At 37.8% G+C, this 25,865-nt stretch overlaps 1 protein-coding gene across 1 annotated transcript; it reads right to left on the bottom strand.

Annotated features, from left to right (window-relative positions):
* Window positions 1–923: 923 nt before the first annotated feature.
* LOC139741929 (vacuolar protein sorting-associated protein 45-like) lies at window positions 924–23,256 on the bottom strand. The gene is made up of 15 exons (XM_071652500.1): window positions 23,154–23,256; window positions 20,752–20,886; window positions 17,974–18,034; window positions 16,788–16,867; window positions 15,810–15,878; window positions 14,862–14,999; window positions 14,194–14,304; window positions 13,734–13,868; window positions 12,370–12,480; window positions 11,452–11,619; window positions 9,252–9,410; window positions 7,458–7,565; window positions 6,580–6,701; window positions 5,441–5,572; window positions 924–4,041 (listed from the first exon to the last, which is right to left on the bottom strand). The coding sequence occupies exons 1-15, from the start codon at window positions 23,244–23,246 to the stop codon at window positions 3,996–3,998; spliced, it is 1,668 nt and encodes a 555-aa protein (XP_071508601.1). The 5' UTR covers window positions 23,247–23,256; the 3' UTR covers window positions 924–3,995.
* Between the last annotated feature and the right edge of the window lie 2,609 nt (window positions 23,257–25,865).

The raw sequence follows: 25,865 nt of genomic DNA, 5'->3' as shown, positions 1-25,865 counted from the left end.
CCTAGAAAAGGTGCTGTTTCTTATCTGAGGAAACAGAAAGTTTAGATGCTACTTCTCCAAAGTGAACCTCTTGCGTGATTACGGGTCATGTGTCAGATTTCTTAACCTTCTTCTTTTTTTTCATTACTCTTCTGTACTTATTCTGGAGCCTGTGTTTGATGGTATGAACATTGAATAGCTAACAGCAGCCTGTCTCATGTTTTTGTTTGTTCTTTTGTTTTCTTTTTCTTTTTGCTACCAGGCAAATTATATTTCTAACTCCAACATGAAGTGCCTTGTCAGAGGTGATGTAGTACTTTAAAAATGCACACATCCCCCTCAACAAAGATGGAATGTACACCCGAAAACATTCGTCTGTATTCACCTGTAAACAGTGATTTTTCTATCTCGAAGTTTTTCCCCCTCAATAATTTCTAGCTTTAAGGTACATTGGTGACTATAATAATGCTCAACCATGAGAACAGAAAAGGGCAATGTTGAAAAACAATTGGAGAAAACCTTCTGCCTGTGAGTGCACAAGCCCAAAAGAGTGAGACTTAAAATGATCTACGAAACACAAGTATTGAGCAATGGAATGTTTAGAGGCATGAATACATATACCTGTACAGAGTATGCAAAGAATAAAATAGAATAAAATAAATTTGACATGTCAGTCAGAAAATGAATTCTGGCAATCATGACAACATTGAAATGCTTCTCAAGATAACTAAATAAATAAACTTTGAAAATTTCTTTGACACTAAAAAACCTTGAAATGTTTACTTGTTATTTTTTTGTCTTCTACAGCAAAACTCCCCTTTCTCTTCCAAGATACTCATTGTGTAACAACACTTTTCCCTTCACTACCGTTTGTAGAAGAGATTTGCTCAACATGTTTCATCTGTGGATCAAGAATTAGTCAACACGGCCAAACACCCATTAAAACCTACAGCAAGCTGCTCTCAAAAGGGGTACATTCAGAAGCATTAACAGTCTCTTGTGGATAATGTGTACCTTTTTACATTCTCATCTTATGCTGCTCTCAATAAAAAGATTAATAAAATGGTGAAAAAAAATAACGCAAATAAAAAAATATCCTTTAAGGAGAATACAAAATAATCTGTGGAATTTGCCAGTATACTTAAGGGGTAACATTGTTGCTTAAGAGACCAATGATTTATGCTGAATTTGCAATTATTCTTAATCAAATTTTATAATCATATGTGACATGGTATCTCCAAATTCTTTTTCTTCAATGCAAGGAAGGTTTGAACAGCCATGTTTTAACATACACATATGTTTCATCATGTAATTGTATTAACAGCAAGTTGTTACTTCCTGTGAACTGATAAAACACAAAACAAAATGAGCCAAAATGAAAGTAAAAGTACAACTGTATAACTGCCATGAGACAGAGCCAGATGCTGTTGAATTCATCTATGTGCAGCAAAGCTGGCATTGTTTCATCTATAGCTGTTTCCTTTTCAGTTTTGAAACCACTTTCTTTTGTGTGTGTGTGTGTATGTGTGTGTGTAGTTTGGTGCTGCATCATCAGCCTATGACAAATTTTATCATGCATTGCTATTATTTCATATTAAAAGGTAGAATAAATATTCCTCATTCATCTGAGGCATATTTTGGTCATATATCATTACATTATAATCACAAGTCTCTAATCTGCTAAATCTGAACGTGATCCTTAAATTGGTAACACAGGAGATACATATAAAAGTTAATGTTTCTGTTTCGAACTGGAAAGTTTGTCAGAAAAATGTTGTGCAAATCTTATGAATTTGCTAAGTTTCATCCATTTTTCTGCAATATAAGATGTGCAGTAAAAATCTTTAACCAATATAGATGACACTTAAAAAAAGGAATTTTCCTAGGACTTGATGCATTAATAGTAATATAATCGCTTTCAACAGTGTATTTGAAACTCCATGTATATGAATCAGTGAGAAGAGTATATGTTTGATTCTTGCTGCAATGAAATGTAATTTACATCCATAATCAATTTTCCACATCACATGATGAATCTTACCGTATTCATGCATTAAATGGGGATATTACATCTTGCAAAAATGAATTCAGACATGAGTAATATACAACATATATTCTTCAATATACATTTTAAGTATGTACCTATTTACACAACATTAAATAAGTATATACACCACATAATCATACTACATTTCTAGTACATAACTCTTTCACAAATATGGTACTTCAAACAATCATGTACCACTATCTGTAATGGATATTTTCCATATGACATGGCAGTCATGAAAGAGAAATTGGAGTGTGTGGTCGGACAGACTCCATATTCCTCAGTCATATATGTAAATTAGCTGTGTATGATAAAAGCATGCCTCTAAAGCCCGCCGCACACTACATGATTTTGCCCCAATTCACCGGTCTTAAGACCTTAAGACTAGAAGTGTGACGTCACAGTCTTGCCATTTTCTAGTCGTACGACTGGGTCTTAGCGCCAGTTGTAGAGATTTGACATGTTGAATTTCTACGACCAGTCGTGAGCTTTCAGCCATTCACAATGCAGTAAAATGCAAGCGCACGGAGTGCGCACTGCGCGCGCATTACAGTCGGGTCGTATAGTGTGCGGTGTCTGGTCGTACGACTGGTCTTAAGACCCAGCTTGGCTCACCCCCCTTAAGACCAGTCTGATCGTGTAGTGTGCGGTGGCCTTTATAGTAATTAATATTTCTTCAAAAGAAAACAACATTCATTAAAATTGCTAGGAAAATTAAGTGTGAGTGGCACACATCCAAAAAGAAAAGAAAAGAAGAGAAAAACTCTATTAAAGTGAGCTATGACAATTAAGTGTGATTGGCACATGTCAAAAAAAAAGGAAAAAAAGAGAAAAAAAGAGAAGAACTCAAGTGCAAGCATACATGTCTACTGGTATTTCAGATTGGCTCGTTAAATAGCAAATAATAATAATAAATAAAAAAACAAAGAAACACAATTGCTCAGAATTTCATGTCACAGATATCACAGGGATAGGGGTTGGATAAGCTGCAACCTATTACATATGTTAGGGACAAAAGTTATCTCTCATGAAGCCCAGATATTACTCATGTCATAAGCTTGAAAGGGAAAACACAAAAATATATGGGCCATGACGCGAGAAAAGGGCCCTTAGGGCATTAAATACCGAAAATGAGGTTTTACCTCCACATTGTAGAAGAAGCTCTGACGCATATAGATATGCAAACCTTTTTCTGAAATTCCAATCCTAAATTACCCCATTACGACATTAAAAAAGCATGTTTTGCCCAAATCCTGTCACTTTTTGATACGTCTATGCGTGTGCGCGTAGTTATAGCCAGTTGATCTTTTTTGCGCGTATTGCTTTGTCAAACCTCCGCGCGGTTTTCTGGCGTTTGCGCGCAGCGGTGCTAAGGGCCCTTTTCTCGCGTCATGGCCCATATATATGTATGCATGGAGGATGCAGACATAAGTACTTAGTAAAATAATGAATTTGATCAATGTCTTTGCATGAGTCATTGCACTCTTTTTCTTGCTCTCTCCATCACTTTGCGGGTGAGTTCAGATGTATGCTGAAAAAGGGCATTGAAAAATGGTCTGCTAGTTGAGGAGAAAAAAAAAAAACTTACTGAAAATTAATTCCATATTAATTTTCTCATGACAATGCATGCACACCGCAGGTTTGGAACTGAAAAATATCCCCTACATTGGTCCCTGCATTTACATATGATGACAAACAATGGAGTGTCAAAATATTGTATTACTACAGGACTACAAAAAAAAAAAGAATAAATCACATTTAGTTTATAGACTCGAGAATATGACTAGGATATGTGTCATAAATGTATGCCACAAATTTATGACTAGGATATGTGTCATAAATGTATGCAACAAATTTACAATGTATCACGAGTTGGAATGAAATACTGTCTATTAAGTGTTTGTTGAGTCAACACATCAAAGTAAATCCAGGCTTCTGGTCTCCCGGAGCCACAGACACCTCAACCTCCTCAATATGGAGACTCTATCCCTGTGGATGACACCTCTTCCAGGAAACTGGTGAGCAAAGCAAGAATTAAATGAAGACCGTCATTTTATAGTATACTGACATACACTTTGTGACATGAGCATTAGGTACCTCAAATAGAAGTCATCTCTAACAAGTCAATTTACACAAGAAAGTGCAAAACATACATCATGATTCAGTGTGCAATTCATCACTGATGCGCTAACCATGATTTAAGAATTAATTCATTTCAATTTCAATTCTATTTACTCCACATGCTAAAAAAATATAAAAGAAACACAAATACACAGACATAGCATATTGCACATTACGTTTACATTGGAAACAAGAGAATAATGCAAAAAGATATACTTAGCATGTGTGGGAATCAGAAAAAGACCATATACGCCTTATCAAGGTCGATTTCCTTACAGATGAATAGGATACAAATTGCAATTAAAGATATACATTTTAAGAGTAAATCTATACCATTAGAAAATATACACTAAATTGCAAATAAGAAAGGACAAACACACACAAAAGACAACAAAGCAAAACAAAAAGGCAAATATCCCAAGAATTATTCAGCTGCACTTTGAATTTCTGAAGTACCTCTCACTTTTCATGAATGTGTGAGGGCCAATTTCAGTCCTGAGCAGAAGAGTCATAGTCATAGTCATAGTCATAGTCATAGTCATAGTCATAGTCATAGTCATAGTCATAGTAACATTCATAGTCAGAGTCGTAGTCATAATCACAGTCAGAGTCAGTCAGCATCAGAGTTAGTGTCAGTGTCAGGGTGTGAGTCTGAATATGAGACTTTTGATAGAAAAGCCTGATTCTTCTGCTACATGATGCATTAGGTGAACATTACATGGGCAAGAAAAAAAAAAACATGTGGAATCACTTTCATGATATGTAATCAATGAATTGTATCATCAGAAACAGTGATTTAGTCAGTGTGAACATTGTCGTATGCTATCAAACTGATTTTGACTAGTTACCTACTACTAGACAACATATAAAGGCTATGTTAGACATGACATATACCCAAACATCTTTGACCTGTTCTCTGTAGCTAATACTTAAGAGAATCCTAAGCCCTATTTTCATATTTATCTGTCTCTATAAAACACATGGATCTACTGTATAAGCTGTTATTTTCCTGAGGGTTTAATTTTCATTAATTTTGCTAATCATGGCTGGACTGTGAATTTAACAACATGCAAAAATTTTGCCATGCACTAGGGTAATGGTATATCTACAACAACCTGGGTGTCAATTCGTGAAAAAAAAAAAAACATCTTGCAAAAATGTCTATGACCTCCTCATTCAAGAAATTATCTGCATGCAAAAAGAACAACTTATACAGTATAACATCCATAATTCCATTTGATGTACTACTAGAGATATCGGTCAAGAGCTCTGAGTAAAGATCTGTCCACTCACCTCTCCATATTATGCACCGTAGTCCCTCCTAGGATAACCTTCACACCCGGTGTGGCTCGGTTGAAGTTGTAGATGGCAAGACACTCTTCGTAGGTGATTCCTCCGATCATGAAGATCAGCACGTCCTGTGGCCTACAGAGGGGAAAATCATTCAGACTTGCATGAACAATGATTAAAAACAGAAACAACAAAATCGCTATGGACATCACATTTCATACAATGTTCCTTTCTTACTTATTAAATCATTTTACCCAGAAGTCGTTCACAATATATAGTGTTCAACCCTTTGTTTAAAAAGAAACAAACGAACCTCAGAAGAAGAAGAAGAAATTTCCATAACTGCTGCACATCAATACAAGTCCCATCCAAAACAGTTCCCATCCCTACCTTTTGCTTTGTAATTTGTGGAACATTTGTTGAATATCTTCTTTATCACTCTCATTCAAAAACCTTTGGAGATAAAACAATATGAAATACCCCTTGGCAGTGTCCCGATGCCAAACGATATCCAAGGGTGAGACTTTGCAGAAATTAAATGATGTGATATGCAAGAGTCCAACATCTGAACACATTTAAGACCAACGTTAAAATGCATTACTTTATTCTCTCTGGAATATCTAACTTTGTGCACTTGTCAAACACATTTGAATTGATGATCTACTTTGGGATCACATTACATTTTGTTTATGGGGACTGATGAGATCATGTGCCTAAATCTGAAATACGTGACTCTTGTTCAATGACAAGAAAAAAAAATCTTTTCTGCCTATTTTTTTCTTATTTTTCTTTTAATGGCAATTCATGAAAATTAAGAGAAATACAGCAGCCCTTGACACATGTGGAATATTCCTACATTGGAAACAGAAACAGATTTGTTGCAATATTTAGGTTGAGAGCTCAATCTCACTGCTCAAAGTAGGCATACTCAATATAAACCTTGAGTCAATTAACAAAAAGTGACAAGAAGTTTTTAACCCTCAGGGTGCCAAGTCTATTTCTTGTCCATAGCTATGTGTGTGAAATTTGTACACATTTGACTCTTTGGCACAGAAAAGGTCAAATACATTACATAGTTGTTCAGGTCAACATCTTGAATTGGTGATGGTTATATATCTTCAATGTCACAGGATTTCCCTTACTTATCTCTCAGCTGGCTGCTTCCAAGGTAGGGGTATGCTCCTTCCTTTAATCTCCCTTTGATGAGCTGATCCACCGTTTCATAGACCAGTGGTCTGTGCTGGGTGTAGATGTTTTCAACATCCTGAAAAAAAAAGACAACATCATGGACAAGTAATCCTTTACTGCGATGACAACTTGCTTACAATGTTGTACATTTTACGTATGAATAGTGTATGAGTGTTCACTTAATGGTACCATGGGTAATATTATGTGGGTTTAATAGTCAAGAACCAGTCAGGGGTTGGATAAACATCGTGGTGATGATATGACAATGAACTTTTGGTAATGTTCTTCCTGTGACAGAACATTCTAGCATGTTCTCTCATAGGAGGATATTTTAGTGTGAAACAAATGGCAAGTGATATCAAATAACAAAACGATATTGTTATTAGCTTGTTTGATAGAACAATTTTTTGTGTTTAATACATTGCCAGTACCTGAACAACAGATGGCTTGTGACAGATACAAATGTGTGACTTGGGGAAGCAGTGCGCAATGAAACTCACAATGCAGTGTGCATGAGGTGCTGTGCTGTGCATGTACTAAGCCTACCAGTGGGCATGCTGGCAATCCTGCAAGAAATGGCTATCACACAAAATCCATGTTAAACGCACATGTTCCAAAGTGATTGAGATTGATTGGTAAGGACTGCTTTTGAGTGAAAAGGAGATGATGATGATCCACTATGATTCAACTTTAGGAACAACTTCATAGTACAGTACTTGTGACTACATACTTATGTTGTTGTTGTTGTTGTTGTTGTTGTTGTTGTTTTTGGACACAAGCCACATCTGTGGTCTGTTAGTTGCCCTAACAGTCCTTTCTAGTTGGTTCTCACCTTCAGGCCCTTGAAGAATCTTCTCGTTCTCGCCATGGGATTGTCCTGGCCAAAAAGGTCTGTCCCTCGCAGCTTCTCCCCACCATACTGGATGATAGCCTTCACAAGCTGTGATAAATGGACAAGAAAAATAAAAAACAATACAAATACACTTGTCTTCTCATAATAGGAAAAGAATAAGTACTGAAGAATGTATGCAGAGCAACAGTTCTACATACAATTCACGATATCGGAGCAAAGGGATCAAAGCAATTTTGAACCCCAGTTGATATTCTTAAAGAAATGAGACAAGCCATCTCAGGAAGTCACTTTATACAGCACTTAATGGGAACCTTGAAACATCTGCTTTGTTCTCAAACACTATCCAGAACATCATTTACCTTGTGTGCATCAAGGAAATTACTTCCTCTGTGTTTCTCTGTATTTGTGCATCAGTATGATATCCTTGACATGCATCTAGCAGAGTGTTTTCGATGAAATATGGACATGGCTAGAAAGATATGGAGTAACATTACACAATCTACCTAATCTTGGCAGAAATAACAAGGAAAAGTAGAAATTACGCGGTGCGTAATATATGTCCCCGCCGGAAGTAGCATTTTGTAACAAAATGTGCAATATAGGTAAAAAATCAAGGTCAAAGGTCAAAGAAGTCAAAGGTCAAAATTCTGTGTAGAAGTTTTGAAGCCCTCACCTAGTGCCATCACATAAAGCAAAGGGAATCGAAATTGGGTAAGAAATGGCGAAGGAGTAGCATTTTGTAGCCAATGTACAATATAGGTCAAAAATCAAGGTCAAAGGTCAAAGAAGTCAAAGGTCAAAATTCTGTGTAGAAGTTTTGAAGCCCTCACCTAGTGCCATCATATAAAGCAAACGGAATCGAAATCGGGTTAGAAATGGCGAAGGAGTAGCATTTTGTAGCAAAATGTACAATATAGGTCAAAAATCAAGGTCAAAGATCAAAGAAGTCAAAGGTCAAAATTCTGTGTAGAAGTTTTGAAGCCCTCACCTAGTGCCATCACATAAAGCAAACGGAATCGAAATCGGGTTAGAAATGGCGAAGGAGTAGCATTTTGTAGCAAAATGTACAATATAGGTCAAAGGTCAAGGTCAAAGGTCACAACTGAAATTCTGTGTACAAGTTTTAAAGCTCCCATGTAGTGCTATCATATAAAGCAAACAGAATCAAAATTGGCTCATAAATGACAGAGAAGTAGCAAATTGAACATTTTGATCACACACGGACGCACGGACGGACGCACGGACGGACGCACGGACGCACGGACACACACACGTACGGAGCCCGTTTCATAGTCCCCTGCTCGAACTCGTTCGGCGGGGACAAAAAGGTGGATAGGTCCAAATCTCAACTCTACTACATCAAATAATATATGATCATCTTAGCATGGAAATTGGACTATCTTTTGTTGCTGTTATTTCAGAGCATCAAACATCACTGAAATCAATTAACTTAGATTCTTGATTACCACATCAACAACTTGTTTCTCAAGTGACATTCAAATCAAGGTATTTTGGTCAGCCTTATAGGTTGAATTGATTGTACTTATGCCAACATAAACATTGACGACAGTGTTCATGGTCCTGTGCTCCGACACAACATCTCTCTGTGAATGATGTGTAAGCCTTATTCTGATAATTATCTATGTTTACATTGTGCTACATGCAAAAACTTATTATGTTGAATACATTACACATCAAGATGTTGATTTTGATATAATTACATAGAATTGATTTGAATTTACTCTAATGAAATGTGTCAACCACGTAGCCTACCCTTCTGTTCTTCTCACTGGCTCCTCTCCTCCGCAACATCTCCATCAGACCGACAAAGTTGTTGTTGCTATGACGTTCGTACCGCAGGCCATACAGCGCTACGAGCCGACAGGCATCAATATCCCTCACTTTATCACTGCTGAGCAAGCTTTGTATCTTCTGCAGTCAAATGAAAGTTGGTTTGTTTTTGTCTTGATAAGTATTTAAATACAAGTAAAACAATGACAACAAGGAAAAGTAGAAATTACGCAGTGCATAATAAACTGTATATGTCCCCGCCGGAAGTAACATTTTGTAGCAAAATGTACAATACAGGTCAAAAATCAAGGTCAAAGGTCAAAGAAGTCAAAGGTCAAAATTCTGTGTAGAAGTTTTGAAGCCCTCACCTAGTGCCATCACATAAAGTAAATGGAATCAAAATTGGGTTAGAAATGGCGAAGGAGTAGCATTTTGTAGCAAAATGTACAATACAGGTAAAAAATTAAGGTCAAAGGTCAAAGAAGTCAAAAGTCAAAATTCTGTGAAGAAGTTTTGAAGCCCTCACCTAGTGCCATCACATAAAGCAAACGGAATCGAAATCGGGTTAGAAATGGCGAAGGAGTAGCATTTTGTAGCAAAATGTACAATGTAGGTCAAAAATCAAGGTCAAAGGTCAAAGAAGTCAAAGGTCAAAATTCTGTACGCAAGTTTTGAAGCTCTCACCTAGTGCCATCACATTAAGCAAATGGAATCGAAATCGGGTTAGAAATGGCGAAGGAGTAGCATTTTGTAGCAAAATGTACAATATATGTCAAAGGTCAAGGTCAAAGGTCACAACTGAAATTCTGTGAAGAAATTTCAAAGCTCCAATGTAGTGCTATCATATAAAGCAAACAGAATCAAAATTGGCTCATAAATGACAGAGAAGTAGCAAATTGAACATTTTGATCACACACGGACGCACACACATACACATGGACACACACACGGACACACGGACACACACACGTACAGAGCCCGTTTCATAGTCCCCTGCTTGAACTCGTTCGGCGGGGACAAAAAAACTTTTATTGAATCAAATTGCAAAAGACAGGAATGGAAGGTACCTTTAGTGCTCAATGATATGATAGGGAATCCACGAAACATGTTACCATGTTAAAAAGGTTAGTCAAATACTAGTTCCTGATTGGATAAAATATAACCATATGATGGTGAACTATTTCCATGCTTCTCCTAAGGACAGAATATTTTGTGATGTTTTATCATGGGGGGACATTTTAGCATGATGTCAAAAGATACACTGTTGACATCTTTAGTGCCATCAATGGCAAAAATGGTTTTATGCTTCTATCAGATACGCTAAAATCTTAGCATCTAACCATTTGTGATGTATACAATGAAAACATGATTTATGGAAGAAGTGTGAAATAATATTAGTGTATGCACATTTGAGAATTCATAATGAGAATACGGTGCAGGAAAGACGATGGGGCTGCATTTGAACACTGCCAAAGCATTGGGCTTTATGGCAATGCCGCAAATATTGCTATCAAGGAAGTGGAGGTAAGTGTTACATTACAAGTACATCAACCAACTCACATGACAACATGGATGATGACTCTTTAAGTAGGCGATATTTAGTACGCTCTAACCTCGGTGCTTCAAATCATGCTACTGTACTTTGGGAAGCTAATAGGTCTCTCAACTTTGTCTCTGGATTTAGAATGTCCCTAAACAGCATTTCAACCCACTGGATGGAACATTCTTTAAGACACCCCCACCCCAGTCAATAAAATTTTTGTTTGTTCTGGATTCTTTCCTGGAAGGGAGCTTCAACCCAAATTCAACATTTCACCTAAAATTTTACTGAATTTGAAAGAGCTTGCAAAACAAGGTGGGGGGGGGGATGCTGTCATAAGGTCTTGCAAAAGAAGGAATTATCAAGGTAGTCTCGACCTCTGCCTAAAAATACGAGGGGACAGAGCCTTCTCTTCAGTTGCTCAACATCTGTAGAACTCTCTACCAATCCAACTTCAGAACTGTAGCACACTTGATACCTTCAAATTTGACATGATTTCCAGCAACACTGTGGGAGCTAAGTTGAATGCTCTTTACAGAGAAATGGCACTATATAAATGCTGTTCATCTTCATCATCATCATCATCATCATCATCATCATCATCATCATCATCATCATCATCATCATCATCATCACCATCACCTTGAGGGCCTCATTGTGGTCTCCCTGACAGGCAAGCTCCTGTTCAACCTCTGACACCTCCATCAGGCTGAACTGGCGAACCTGGCGAGAGAGCTCCTGCACCACAGTCACGTGCTTGGTCACCGTGCCCGACATCTTCTTGAACTGGGGATAGTTCTCCACAAAAGCCTTTTTCACACAGGACAAAGAATAAAAGAGGGGCACATGAATATAAAGTCTTTCATATCGATAAGTGAAACGCAGAAAGGGGGAGGGCATTGGGGTGAATTCATGGAGTTTGTAGGGTCTGGCAAACTGTCTGGTTTTACATCAATTTACAATATAATTTCTGGCCATCTCCTTTGACTTCACATTCCTGCACTCTAATAGTCCCATGCAGTACATTGCCACCACACTTCTTTCCCCACATAATTATGGACACTATCTCTGCTTCATTGTTCAACACTATGGGATAACAGGACATTCCCTGCTAAGACATATTTTCATGGGCTGGGTCGAAATCATTCCAGGACAATATTCACACAACCAGTCATGTCCCTTCTCACATACCTAGGCAGAGGAGAGTAGAGTAGCCAACTATGCTGCATGTGGATGCTTGTTTATATATCTATATGCTGGGCTTTGAATTCAGATCAGCCAGTAATGAGACCATTAGGGGCCTCTCACATGCAACTCTCTTAGCAATAATTGCCAACTAAACAATATTCACAGGCAAAGCTGTACCAATGCAAATACTAAAATGTACATGATTGAATTGGTTGTTGCCATCTGACACCGTAGTGACTGCAATCATTCAAAGTCATGATTATCGGAAAGTGCTGTAGGAGATGGGCGCTGGGAAATCCCTCCCAGCAACACAGTAACAGACAGAAAGCTGGCTGGAAACCCACATACACCACAACAAAAGTTTTTGCTGACCTTCATGTCTGCAATGGACTCAATCTTCTTCTGGCTCTGTGACTTCTTCTGGAATTCCTCCATCAGCTCTTTGATCCGTGTGCAGATCTCTCCATAGTTGTTGTACAGGTTCTGTTGGGGAGGGGGGAGGTGGAATTAGCAGGAGGAATTATAAGGTCTGTCACAATAGTCAGCGAGTTCATACTTTCATGCACCTTGCGGTCAAAACGGTTTCAGGTTCGAAGCCCAATGATAATAATAATAAGCTCCTATTCATCCAGGGTAACCTCTTCAGTGTCGCCACTGCTCTACTAGAGGTCCCTGCCATCATAATTACCCTAGCATTGCAAGGTACCCATTTATACACCTGGGTCGAGATGGACATGGTAGGTAAAAACATTTTGTCCAAAGACGTAAAGCACTGGGCGGGAATCGAACCCGGGTCATCTGATTGGGAGTCAGGAGTCTTATCCACTATGCCACAGCACCCCCCACATGAGATTTATTAGGCCAGCAATGCTGTGTGCTGTCAATGTGCTCCCCGTACATCTGCCATTCAATGGGTAAAACACTGCATGTTGGATGTGACACAGAATAGTGTAAGAGCGTCACAACTCAAGTGTGTAAAATATCCCATTTCATTTCCTGCACAAAGCAGAGAGCAAACCCACTGAGCTGCTGCATGTGGAATAATTCTACAAGTCTATGCTGAAAACTGGCAAATAAACCTGACCCATTAAAATGATTTGGTGTAGGCGACTAGCAGTATGTAAAGACAACAAAATGACCATTTATTACTTCAGACATTACTGAGTATACCAACAATGCCTTTGTGAGTTTTCTTTTAAAAGAGTTGATTGACTTTGGGTGGCATCCAATTCCTATCCTTATTTGCTCTTGAAAACATAATTTATGTGATGCTAATAAATAGGATGGGGGAGGGGGGGGGGGGGGTGCACAACAGGAGCGGATCACAATATTGTTCCCCCTTTCAAAATGAGAACTCATTTATCGCATTTAATCTCCTGTAGTTCCGTTGGTGACATTTCCGAAGACTGAGTATTCAGTGTTGCCTTTCAATCAAAATATGCAAGCTAAGATGGTGGCACAGATCAAATCTTAAGTGATGAAAGTTATCTAATTACATCTGAAGTCAATAAATCTTGATGTATACAATATATCAAGATTTGTCAACTTCAGATGTAGATAAGATTTTTAAATAGGCAGTGTTGCCTATTTACTAAGAAATTGTGATTCACAGTAGAAAAAATCATATATTCCAAGCACCTGCTCTTAACTTCAGATGAGAAGACATCCACTTACATTTGTGTAAGTGAAATCTTAGTTTAAATTTGTTGCTATTAGACTGAAAAGTGTGAACTCACATTGGCATAGAATTCATCCTGTTCAGCTGAGAGTACCACCTCCTGCAGATCTTTGCTGATGTCCGGGACTTGGGACAGATCGATGCGCTTGTTCCTTATTCCCAGAAGTTCGTGAACCATGGCCTCATACGTCCACTGCGCACAGGAAGATAAGAGTTTGTTTGTTTACTTGTTTATTATCTTGGTAAGTATGCACAATACACATAAACAATCTAACAGAAAAAAGTTTGAAGAGTACTAAGTTTCTTCCACTTCTACAATTTTTTTTCTTCACATTTCCCCCTTTGTACTGGATTGAATTGTAAGCTTGACAAGGGGGAGTACGGTATACAAATATTGACTGCTTCAAAGGGGAATGGTTAAAACTATTTGCACTGAGATGATTTCTCAACAGTGCAATGCCCCGAGAAAAACTTGAGGGACAGCGCTCTGTTGAGAAATCATGGAGCCTTTAACAGACCTGATTGAGAAGAGGTGTTACAGCATCCCCTCTCCTGTCCAGAATCAAGAGAACTGGAGCGACGTCTGTCCTCTTGAAGTCAAACAATCCTGCATCCTTTGAAATGACTTGCTGTTGATGGAGAGAAGAGATGAGAGGAAAAGAAGAGCTATCACCCACATAATATTTGTCAAATATACAATTAAATGATACAGGCTCTTAATAGAAAACCGAAATTGAGATGACTGCTTCAAGGCTCATTCCACATTTACATTTGGCAGGGATTGGTTCGGTACAGAGCTAACAGTTGTGAAGTGATTTCTCGAAGAATTAGGCATCTTCAAACTCTTTCCCTGCAGGGAAAGAAGTTTCATCCTCCATGCTAAAACTTCACTCATATCACTTTTGCTGACCTTGTCTATAACGATTTTCATGAAAATCTCTGATGACTGACAATGACTAACAGATGGGATAGAACACTGACGGATGGTAGGCAGAAAGGAGAACACAAGATTACCCATTTTACACTACACAACACAACACACACACACACACACACACACACACACACGTACATACACATAGGAGATAGATAGATTGATAGACAGATATAGATAAACAGATGGGACAGAGAGAAAAAGATATAGAAAAATATATAGACAGTTATAAGACAGTACTGAATGATTTACCTTGACTGTCTCTGCAAGCCTCTTGGCCATCTCAGAAGAGTTCTGGTACCGTATCATTGGACACTTCTTGAGGGAGAGCAGCAATGCTGTGAGACCAGCACAGACCCTGTCAAGAACCTTTGGCTCCCATCTCATGCCCTGATCCAAGATGGGTGAGAGATAAGAAAGAGGAGATAAAGAGAGTAAGAAAGAAATGAACAGAGATGTGGGGACATATACAGACACATAAAAAAGAGAGGTGTATTCACAGATGAACATGCGTTAAGGGGAAAAGAAATCAAAACAAGTGTCAGAACATCACTCCACAGTAACAAACAAATTCGCCTGTCACTTATATCTGATAAACGCAACATTCGTTGTTCACAAAAAATTCTTGCATACAATATTTTAGACATCTACATGTATCTATTCATCTTTCTGTCTATCTATCTGTCTGTCTATCTATTTATTTATTTATCTATCTATCTTTCTATATCTATCTATCTATCTATCTATCTATCTATCTATCTATCTATCTATCTATCTATCTATCTATCTATCTACATTGTATCTATCTGTCTGTCTATCAGCTCATCTATCCACTCTGAAAGAGCAATCATGGTTTGTTGTTTACAATGACCAAATTATGCCAATGCCTTTAACTATGGAATCACTTTCCAAAATTCAGTGCAGTGACAGGAATGAAACCATTTCAAGATGACCATTTTAAACAAGAATCTGAATGGTTTGAATATGCTTCAAATTTATCTTACTTTACTTCCATTTCAAATTATCTAATGTACAACTGTATGTGTATAAAATGAAATATAATGCAAATGACTCCCAGCAGAACAGTCTTGTATAATTCACAAGGGTTAACAACAGTGATTGATCTGCTGGGAATAGTCATTTCTCTCATTCAATTCAAGTACAATCATTTGTCATACTTCATTGCAACCTCATACTCACTCTTGCTGATCCCGTTAGATTGAAAGAGAACACATGAGGGCTGATGGCAATGTAGTCTCCATAAAACTCCTGTCATGGAATGAAAGATGTTCGAAAGGTTTCACATATCTTGTACCTGCTACATCACTTCAGTGACAATGTGCATTTCAGTGTCTATATATATACCGTTATATACTAGGCATAGCTAATTTAGTAATATAATGACATATGAACACGTACATACCGATATACTGTGTACCCTTGGACACAAAGACACACAGACGCACATACAATGTTTTTATATTTTCATTTTATCCGATATCATCACATGTTCTTCATATCATAATTTCAAACATGCCAAAGAAAAACAAAACACAGAGGAAACAAAACAAGAGACCCATGGGCCTAATGCTCACCTGAGCAGCACATACAGTCTACACTTCACCTTCACAGCACCCCATCTGAGGTATATCAAGTGAATTAGGTTTTGCTGCAAGTCCCTTGGGAACACCCTCCAAAATTTAGGTATTTAAGCCCCATATTAGGGGCCCCCTGGGGGCACTGCCACATTTTGTAAAAACTATAATCAATCCCCTTAACCCCTTGAGGACGAGTATACTCGGGCAAGAGTCTATGGGAAATGCGTGTTGTAGCAAAATCAATCCGTCCTCAACGGGTTAATGATGATTTCTGCCAAGTTTGTTCAAATCCAACTGCCAGTTTTCAAGAAGATGAAAATTGATTATGTGTAAAATTTATGTCCGATGCACAGTACACAGATGCCATATGGTCAACAATCGCAATAGCTCACTTGAGTCATTTTACTCACACAGAGCAAAAAAAGAAAAAAAAAAATACAATAGACCTGTCCATTACTCATGAACTGATGATTCTGTTTGGGCTTATGCAGTATGTGGTTTCAAACTCATGTCAGAAATATCTTCAACTTCAGATACCCAAAATGAACAGAAAAATAAAAACAAATAATCTGTTTCATACCTGGACTTCCCTGACCACTTCCTGCTCATCGGCCTCTGCCAGGGCTTTCACATCACTTTTGCTGACAACATTACTGAAGTCTATTGCATAAGCATGAAAAAACAAACAAACAAAAACTCTTTACTGATCATGAAATGGAGGATGTAAATATTTACAACGAAGAATAAAATATCTAGTCAGGTTTGCTCAACAATATCGTCCCTTGAGAGTGCTAATGGCCTTGTTGATCTACCCACTGCTATTGGTACTGTCATTAATGCAACAGACTCAGCCCAGAGTTAACATCCTTGCCATTCCTAATGGATCTCATTACGTCCGTTATTACTCTAAACTGATCAAATGGTTATCACAGCCAGTCATGTCATGTTCTTGTTGACAGAAACCCTGACTATCCTCAGTCGCATTTGTAAGCCACTGAAAGACTACTCCATGGCAATCACAGCTTGACATGAAAGCATTCTGTAAATTCACTCTGCATTTGCAATTTACATACCACATACATAAAGTTTGTACATGATATTGACAAAGAGTGATAACTTTATTTGGTAAGAGATATATTTGAGCCTTTACTGTATTTCAACTGTTCCAGTTTTGACAGAAATTCAGTGAATATCAAATCAAATACCATAATGATTGGACACTAGCTGAAACAGTATACAGTATGAAAAGGATAGCAATCACAGCTTGACATGAAAGCATTCTGTAAATTCACTCTGCATTTGCAATTAACATACCGCATACATAAAGTTTGTACATGATACTGACAAAGAGTGATAACTTTATTTGGTAAGAGATATATTTGAGCCTTTACTGTATTTCAACTGTTCCAGTTTTGACAGAAATTCAGTGAATATCAAATCAAATACCATATGATTGGACACTAGCTGAAACAGTGTACAGTATGAAAAGGATAGCAATCACAGCTTGACATGAAAGCATTCTGTAAATTCACTCTGCATTTGCAATTTACATACCACATACATAAAGTTTGTACATGATACTGACAAAGAGTGATAACTTTATTTGGTAAGAGATATATTTGAGCCTTTACTGTATTTCAACTGTTCCAGTTTTGACAGAAATTCAGTGAATATCAAATCAAATACCATATGATTGGACACTAGCTGAAACAGTGTACAGTATGAAAAGGATAGCAAAAAAATTCTTCTGACCAGATTTTACTTACATATGAAGTACACAGCATACTTGGGATTCCGAAGTTCTTTACACAACAAATCTATATTTTCCTGTAAAAGAGAGAGAGAGAGAGAGATAAATCAGATAGCACAGTAATCAACTAAACAGATAATGGAAAGAGTTGTAAACTGATATACACTGTAGTTTCATGCATTTAAACCCTTTTGTAATTACAAAAATATATACCTGTTATATAGAATATACAGTATATATAACATTTAAAATGATTCTTACTAGCTAGAAGGTAAAATGCTCAACTCATGACACTCGCTAAACAGTACCACTGCAAACACTCACTATCAAATGTGCAGTTGTTGTTGAGCAATTTAGGATACTAGTTTCATCGACATTATTGCGATGGCTCCTCATTATTCTCTCAGTTTCACACTATCATTGTTATTGCTGCTATACTTTGGCCTTGGCTTTGGATCACACCTATTAATGTCCACGGTGTTCTATAAAACAAATAGTGAATGGTTTTTATTTGTGCCATTTGAACAATTAACCAATTCCGTGAAAGATGAGATACTCTATTCACATGGCTTCCATTGGATCCACTCTTTGAACACAGCATTTTCTCTTTCATGTCACACCATCTTGTGACCACTCACTATTTGTATATATAGTATATGCATCATGACTGTGGAAATTGCATTAATGCCACCATGCTTTACAATTATACACTTCACGCCTGCAGTTGATACAAGTAGGAATTGCTCTCTCGATAATCAGACATATAAAAACAACTCACTGTTTAATGGGAATAAGATTTATTTTTAGAATGAAACAAATGCCTAAAATTGCTACATTGTCTGGAAAAGCTAGCAACAGGCAGGCACAGAATTCTGCAAAGTCGGTGCTACGAGCAATATGTGCTTGTGACTGCATTCCTGTAGTACGCATGTATGTTCTTAGAAAGGAAAATTTAAAATACTTAGTACTAAAAAAAAAAAACTACTGCTCACTAACCATGAACTGAAATTGAAAGGGTTTTTTTTTGTCTCTATAATACAATAAAAATAGATTTGAGGTGCTGCAAAACTTTATGAAAGCAGAAAGAGAAATGAGAGAAAAAAACTGTTGTATTTCAGAAACAAGGGAAGAACACATCCCTGCTGAAAGGATGGAACTTCATCACGAGTGAAGAAATCCTTCATCTCATTGACTCCAGGGGATAATCAGAACATGTTGAAGCAAAATGCAAAGATTTAGATGGACAAATACAAACCAAGTGCAATATAAGCTTATGATAGATCGATAAATGCTACTACTACTAACACCTAAGTACCAACATACATGAGAAAATCAAAGGGTTTGGGCAAAAGAACATGTACCTAGAGTGGACGTATCAAAGCAAAAGATAGCTAGATAGGTGGGACTGACCTATAAGGACCACTTTGGAATATATCTCAGCCATTTCAAAACTGATTTTCATAAAGATAACTTTGAATTCCACGTACTGTAAAAACTGTATGCTTTTTTATATGTTATAAGTGGTTTCTCATTAGCTATGAAAAAGTTAAAAACCTGAAACCCAATCTCAACCGAAACTATACCATTCCTTTAAATGATGTACGTAGATTGGGACTATTTTGAAAATCATCAGAAATCTCTTATAGGAACAAACAGCAGCAATATGAGAGGAAGAGACTCTCCGCATTAACCACGCACTAACTAAAAGGGGCATCAGACAATTTTTTTCTTTGTTAACATCTCTGCAGTGAAAATGATTTCAAGACCCATCCAAGATTTAGATGGTGTAAAAAAAATGATTGAGGAGGATAGTATTCTAGCTGTAACTTCTGTAAGTGACAACGCAAACCATTCTTTTGCAAATTGTAAAGAAAGCGGGAAAAAAAGGCCGAAAAAACCCATAAAAAAACAAAACAGAAAGCAAGGTGACTATCAAGAAAGCAGTGATGCATTCATGTGACATTACGTGCAGAGGAGAATTTGTCAACATGTTTGGAATTAGACATTTTGGATATGCCATAATGACTAACTATCATTAATGGCTTAAATTCATTCAACTTTGCTATATTATGTAACTATTAGATAAGCAATAAAACAGGTAGATTTGCCATAACCTGAAGAGCCCAGTGTTTGTCAATAATGTTCACTTCTAATGACAATTACAGATGGTTAAAGAAACCCCCCCCAAAAAAAAAAGAAAAAAAGAAAGAAAAATAGAAGTGAAAGAAACCGTATGACATTGAAGTGAAACATGTACAATGAAAAAAAAAAAGAAAGAAAAAAGAACACACACACACACACACAGGATCTACCAAATTTCATGTTATGAAAGCATGCAATAAGTGGATCAGTTCTGGATGGTTGAGAGTGTTGGACAATTACCAAAGATATGGAGAGCAAATTGCAGACAGAAGAGCTTTAACTTTTTGGCAGGATACTGTGTAAATCAAAGACACAATGACTGGAAAAATCAAGGCAAATGAAGCAGAAGAAAACAACAAATGTCTCCCACTTCTTCAGAGTCTAAACAGTTCTGCAAAAACAACCAAACAAACAAATAAATAAACAAACAAACAAACAAACAAACAGACAGACAGACAGACAGACAGACAAACAAACAAGAAAAAAAAAGAAAAAGCCCTAAACTAAAAACAAAACTCAGATCAGCAGCATTTAAGCTTTCTTCAAACTGCAGAAAATTGATGCAATAGGAGAGCTATGCACATATGACCACCAATGCCTGCCACAGGCACAGTACCAGATGATGGTGAACAAGTGGCAAAGGGATACTAACCTTTTTTGGCCGAACAAAGCAGATGCATCGAAGGTGTTTCATGACCTCCCTGTTACTGGAGTCCAATCGTTCAAACAGGTAGACCTCCTTCTGCAGGATCTCCGACTGAGCATAGACCATGGTGACAAAACTAATCTGCAAAAGTTCACACATATTTACAATACACAAGTTAAAATAAAAAAAACAACCACAAGACATAAAAAAAAAGAGAGAGAAAAGAGGATATGAAAGGAATATGCTACCCTGCAGGCCATACATGCTTTAATAACAGTAATACTGACACTTATTGAAAGACCTACAATGATGCAGGAAAATATATAGTGAAGACATACATAACTATTCACAATGAAGTGGCCATGCTTTTACAAGTATCTGCCAAAATACTGTTTGATCAATATGAGGCTCTTCACCACGGCAAGTTAATGCAACAGTCCTGATGATGTAGTCCTGATGGGATTACTCCACGAGTACTGAAGGAGCTGTTGACTACCATAGCACCTTGCCTGTGCAACATCTTCAGGAAGTCATGCAACTCTGGTGTCAGAGATCCCAGATGATTGGAGACATGCAAACATAGTGTCAGTCTTCAAGAAAGGAGATAGAGCTGACCCAAGCAACTACAGGCCCATCTCCCTTACATGCATCTCCTGTGAGCTGATGGAGCACATCCTAGCAAGCAACATCATGGCACATGGAAACCACCAAGATACAGTATACATACTCCAGCATGACTTCAGACAACATTTAAATCATGTGAGCTCCAGCTGTTAGGATTGGTGAGTGACCTGATGAACAATCTACAAGATGGAAAGCAGACAGATATCCTGGTGCTGGACTTCAGCAAGGCTTTTGACAAGGTTGGCCACCAACGCCTCCATTAGAAATTTGACTACAATGGAGTTAGAGGACGCAGCCACCGTTGGATCACCAGCTTTCTGAAGAACCGAAAGCATCAGGTACTTCTCGATGGCTGCAGATCATCATAAGTCGACGTAGATTCTGGAGTGCCCCAGGGGTCAGTACTCGGTCCGTGTCTCTTCCTATACTTCATAAATGACTTGCCAGACCAACTTAGATCAAAGGTCTGTATGTTTGCTGACGATGCCATTATCTATCTTACAATCCACTCAGATGATGATACCAAACAGCTACAACAAGATCTTGACAAGCTTGGTGAATGGACAAACAAATGGATAATGGAGCTGAACACCAATAAGTAAATCAGTCACTAGGAAGGTGAAACATAAAGTACATCAGTACAAACTAAACAACTCAATCCTGACCCCTGTGGAAGCCACAAAGTACCTTAATGTCACAATAACATCCAACCTGAACTTGAACAAGCATGTTGACAATGTCTGCAAAACTCAAAAGGCTAACATGAGCACCTTGGTCTTCCTGAGAAGAAATCTACACCTCAACTCACCAAACCTCACACTCACAGCATACAGAACACTGGCCAGACCTCTAATGGATATATGCCTCCTCTGTATGGGATACATTAACTGCAAGAAATATCAGCAAGATTGAGATGGTCTAACGGAGGGTAGCCAGACACACCCTGAACCAATACCGGAATACATCAACAAATCAAGTGTGTCATCAATTCTGCAGGAGCTGGGATGGATATCACTACAACAGCAATGTGAACATCTTCGTCTTGTGATATTCTACAACTTGACCCATACCCAGTTTGTAATTTACTGTTCAACTGTGAGTGTGAGGCTTTCTTCATCACCAAATCCACCAGACCATACCATCCAGAGGTATGGACACCAAAAATCACTCTTTCCTAGAACGGTTAGGTCTTGGAAGGATGGATATGCCCTCCCCAGACCTCGTCCCAACCTTTCTGACTGAAAAATAGGGATGATTTGGCACAAAAGTAGGAAAGAAAGAGCAGTTCCCATAGGAGTGTGTAGTAAAAGTATCCAGAAAAATAGGAAACCCCTGTTGAAACAAGAGCTGGGAATGGTCAAAATTCAGATTCTTTCCTCCAAATTCAGTTTGGTTGGGAGGTCTGCCTCCCAGGGGCAGACAATGTTGTGACGCGTGACGGCCTCCTCAGTCAACGCCTTTCATTTCCTGCTGACGGAAGGCAGCAGCAGCTAATTTCGAGGCAGTTTTTACTTGCACCCTGCAAATTACTGGCACATGCACCATACCACTATGTCATACACTGTCATCAAGTTCTGCAAGAATCCAAGTTCAAGGTTGAAGGAAGCAGACTCGACTAGACATTATTGTTGTACATATTTAAATGTACCAACAAGAAGAAGAAGAAGAAAAGGGGTGTCAGCTTACGCAAATTACAGTATATAGGACTGAGCAAATGCTCATCTGCTAACAAACAGATTCAGTCTCACTCAGACGAAGTTTGACACAAGCACACAGTTACTCACCGTTTCTTTATCCATAAGAAGGACCTTCATTCCCGGCCCACTTTCTTCTATCATCTTAGCAACATACTGCTTCACAGCTAAGACCACGTTCATGATGAAAATATGTTTGCTAACAATAATTTCTGAGACTGCGCGAAGAAAGATTTTCTCCAACATAACACCAATGAGTGAAGATAGCTGACACGCGTGAACCAGGTTCTCATACTTTTTAAGGTGTCCGTGAAACGACCACAGACGTATTGTAAAAGGAAAATGAAACTCGGGACATTTATGTATATTGTGGTCTAGGGCAATTACCCCTGGGCAATTACCCCGGACCCTTCCCCTGACCCTAATCCTAATCCTAATCCTAACCCTTAAACCCAACCCTAACCCCAATCTTTACTCTAACCTCATAACCACGGGGAATTATTGCCCTATACGATAGTGGTGTGAATGAAGGGGAATTGAAGCAGCAATATTGGTGGAATGCATCAGTGAGAGTTTGAGGAAAATCAGTAAATCAGTTCAAAAATTACGAAATTCTGTCTTTTTCTTTGCTGCCAGTTACAAGTCAAAGTAATGTACGTGTACCTGTAAATGAAATGTTGTGGAATTCTCTTTATATAAAACATGTATCGTTTTCCACACTTGGTATGATCGGATTAGTGTTCTCGTCCCGGGATGGTTGCATCGAAACTTTACAAATTTAAAACTTTTCAATGGATTGCCCGATTTTCCTCAAACTTCGCTGATTATGTTCTACTCATGATATTGCTCCATTCACTCAATCCACATAAATTTGAGTTTTATTTCCCTCTAATGACCGAATACATTAAATTAAGCAAAATCTTCGTTTTTTAAAAGTGTTGATCAAGCTTTCACATCAAAGTTCTCAGGGCTAGCATCATCTCAAGAATTCATTTCAGTTCAATTCAAGTTATCTTATTTTCATAACATAAAGTAATAGAGGGTGATAAACATATAGGCAATGCTTATATGAATAAAAAATTTCAAATAACAGAAATTTCAATAATATACATAATACAATCAGAGTATAATTTTGTCTTTATTTCGATAAGTGAACAAAGTAAGCAATCACAATTAGATTGTTTGATGTGAAAAAGAGAAATCCACAAGACAAGCAAATCTTGTAAATTCTGTGAATTATACTCTGGAAGATAAGAAAGGGCATTCAAGATCAGTCAAGGACTCCATGTGAAAATCTTGACATCATGACGTCAGACGAAAGGGACAGAGAGAAAGGATTATAACAAGGACAAGAACAAAAACAAAGACGGAATTTGACTGGCAGGAAAAAAGAAACCAATTAAAGATATACATAGGCATAAGAAAGAAAGGGAAACAAAAACGAGTGGTCTACAATTGTTTTTTTTTTTCCCGAAAAATCGCCAAGGCATGGTTATATGAAGATTTGCCAATTAATAAAACCTGGACTATTTATGACATAGATGATAAAAGTTTTTTTTTTCAGTTTTTAAAAAAGGATGACAACGTTTTTTTTTTTTTTCCAGTTTTCATTGGAAGGGGGGGGGGGGGGGGGCAGATCGAGGCATACCATCTTTAGTCTTTGAGGGTGTTGTCAAGACTGTTCCAGAATCTGAGGGCATTACAGTGAAACAAATATATTTTGCGCAAGAATTGTTCTTTATAGAGGTAATGCCGTATACTGAAATGATATTCACTTGAACGTCGAGTAAGGATAGATTGTCGTTGCGATAATAGATTTGATTGAATATTAAGATATATATGTTTTCGTTTTTGTATTTAAACATAAATTGTCCCAGCTGGAATAAGTATAAATTATTTACCTTTAGCAGGAGCGGATCCAGGAATTCCATATGATAAAGAGGGGGCGCCTTTACAAAATTAAAGAGGGGAGGGGGCGCACGCACCCTCCCCCATATTTTCTTTTTATTTCTTTGATTTGACAAAAATAAGGGGGGGGGGGGGGGGCGCCCGGTGCGCTCTTCCCTGGATCTGCCACTGTTTAGTAATTTGTCACTTCAAAATAAGTCCTCAGTAAATGTATGAGCACGCGGATTTAAGGTGAAACTGAATTTCAATGGCTTCTTTTTTTTTTGAAGTGGTAGAATTTTTTCTAAAAGAAATTGATGCATGTTTCCCACATTAAAATTCCATAGTTTAAGCACGGTATACCGAGACTGGAGTAAAACATGAATAACATAGAAGATGATATAAAGAATGATAAAAGTCTAATGACACCTATACATGTTTTGTTACGTGAAATTGTTGTACATTACACTAATGAATATAGTGCTGATATGGGACCTGGCGTCCTTCTCGAGACAGTTCGGCGTGATTAAATCAGCTCTTTTGCCGATCATTAATTTTAGCTAGTAGTACCACGTGATATTAATTTCATGCCTCTTGATACAGTCTTATTTGATGTCGCAAATCCATGTATTTGGCTTTGATGTAACCTTTCTCTTGGTCTCACGAGGTATTTTGATCATTATGAAAAAGAGAAATTCCTCTTTATCATACATTATTCAGAATGAATAAAAAACAAACAAACAAATAGCGACAGCTTCTTTAATGGGGGAGGGGAAGGCAGTGGCGGATCCAGAGGGGGCGCAACCGGCGCACGTCCCCCTCCCCCTTTATTTTTCGTTAAAAAAAATAAATAAAAAGAACTGAAGCCCGGAAGTGGCACCAGAAACATTAGTTGCGCCCCCCCCCCCCCCCCTT

The sequence above is a fragment of the Diadema antillarum genome, unplaced genomic scaffold (assembly GCF_040938485.1).
Source record: "Diadema antillarum isolate AM-2024a unplaced genomic scaffold, OU_Dant_1.0 seq00000962_RagTag, whole genome shotgun sequence".
Lineage (NCBI taxonomy): Eukaryota > Metazoa > Echinodermata > Echinoidea > Diadematoida > Diadematidae > Diadema > Diadema antillarum.
This window is presented reverse-complemented; position numbering and strand designations above follow the sequence as displayed.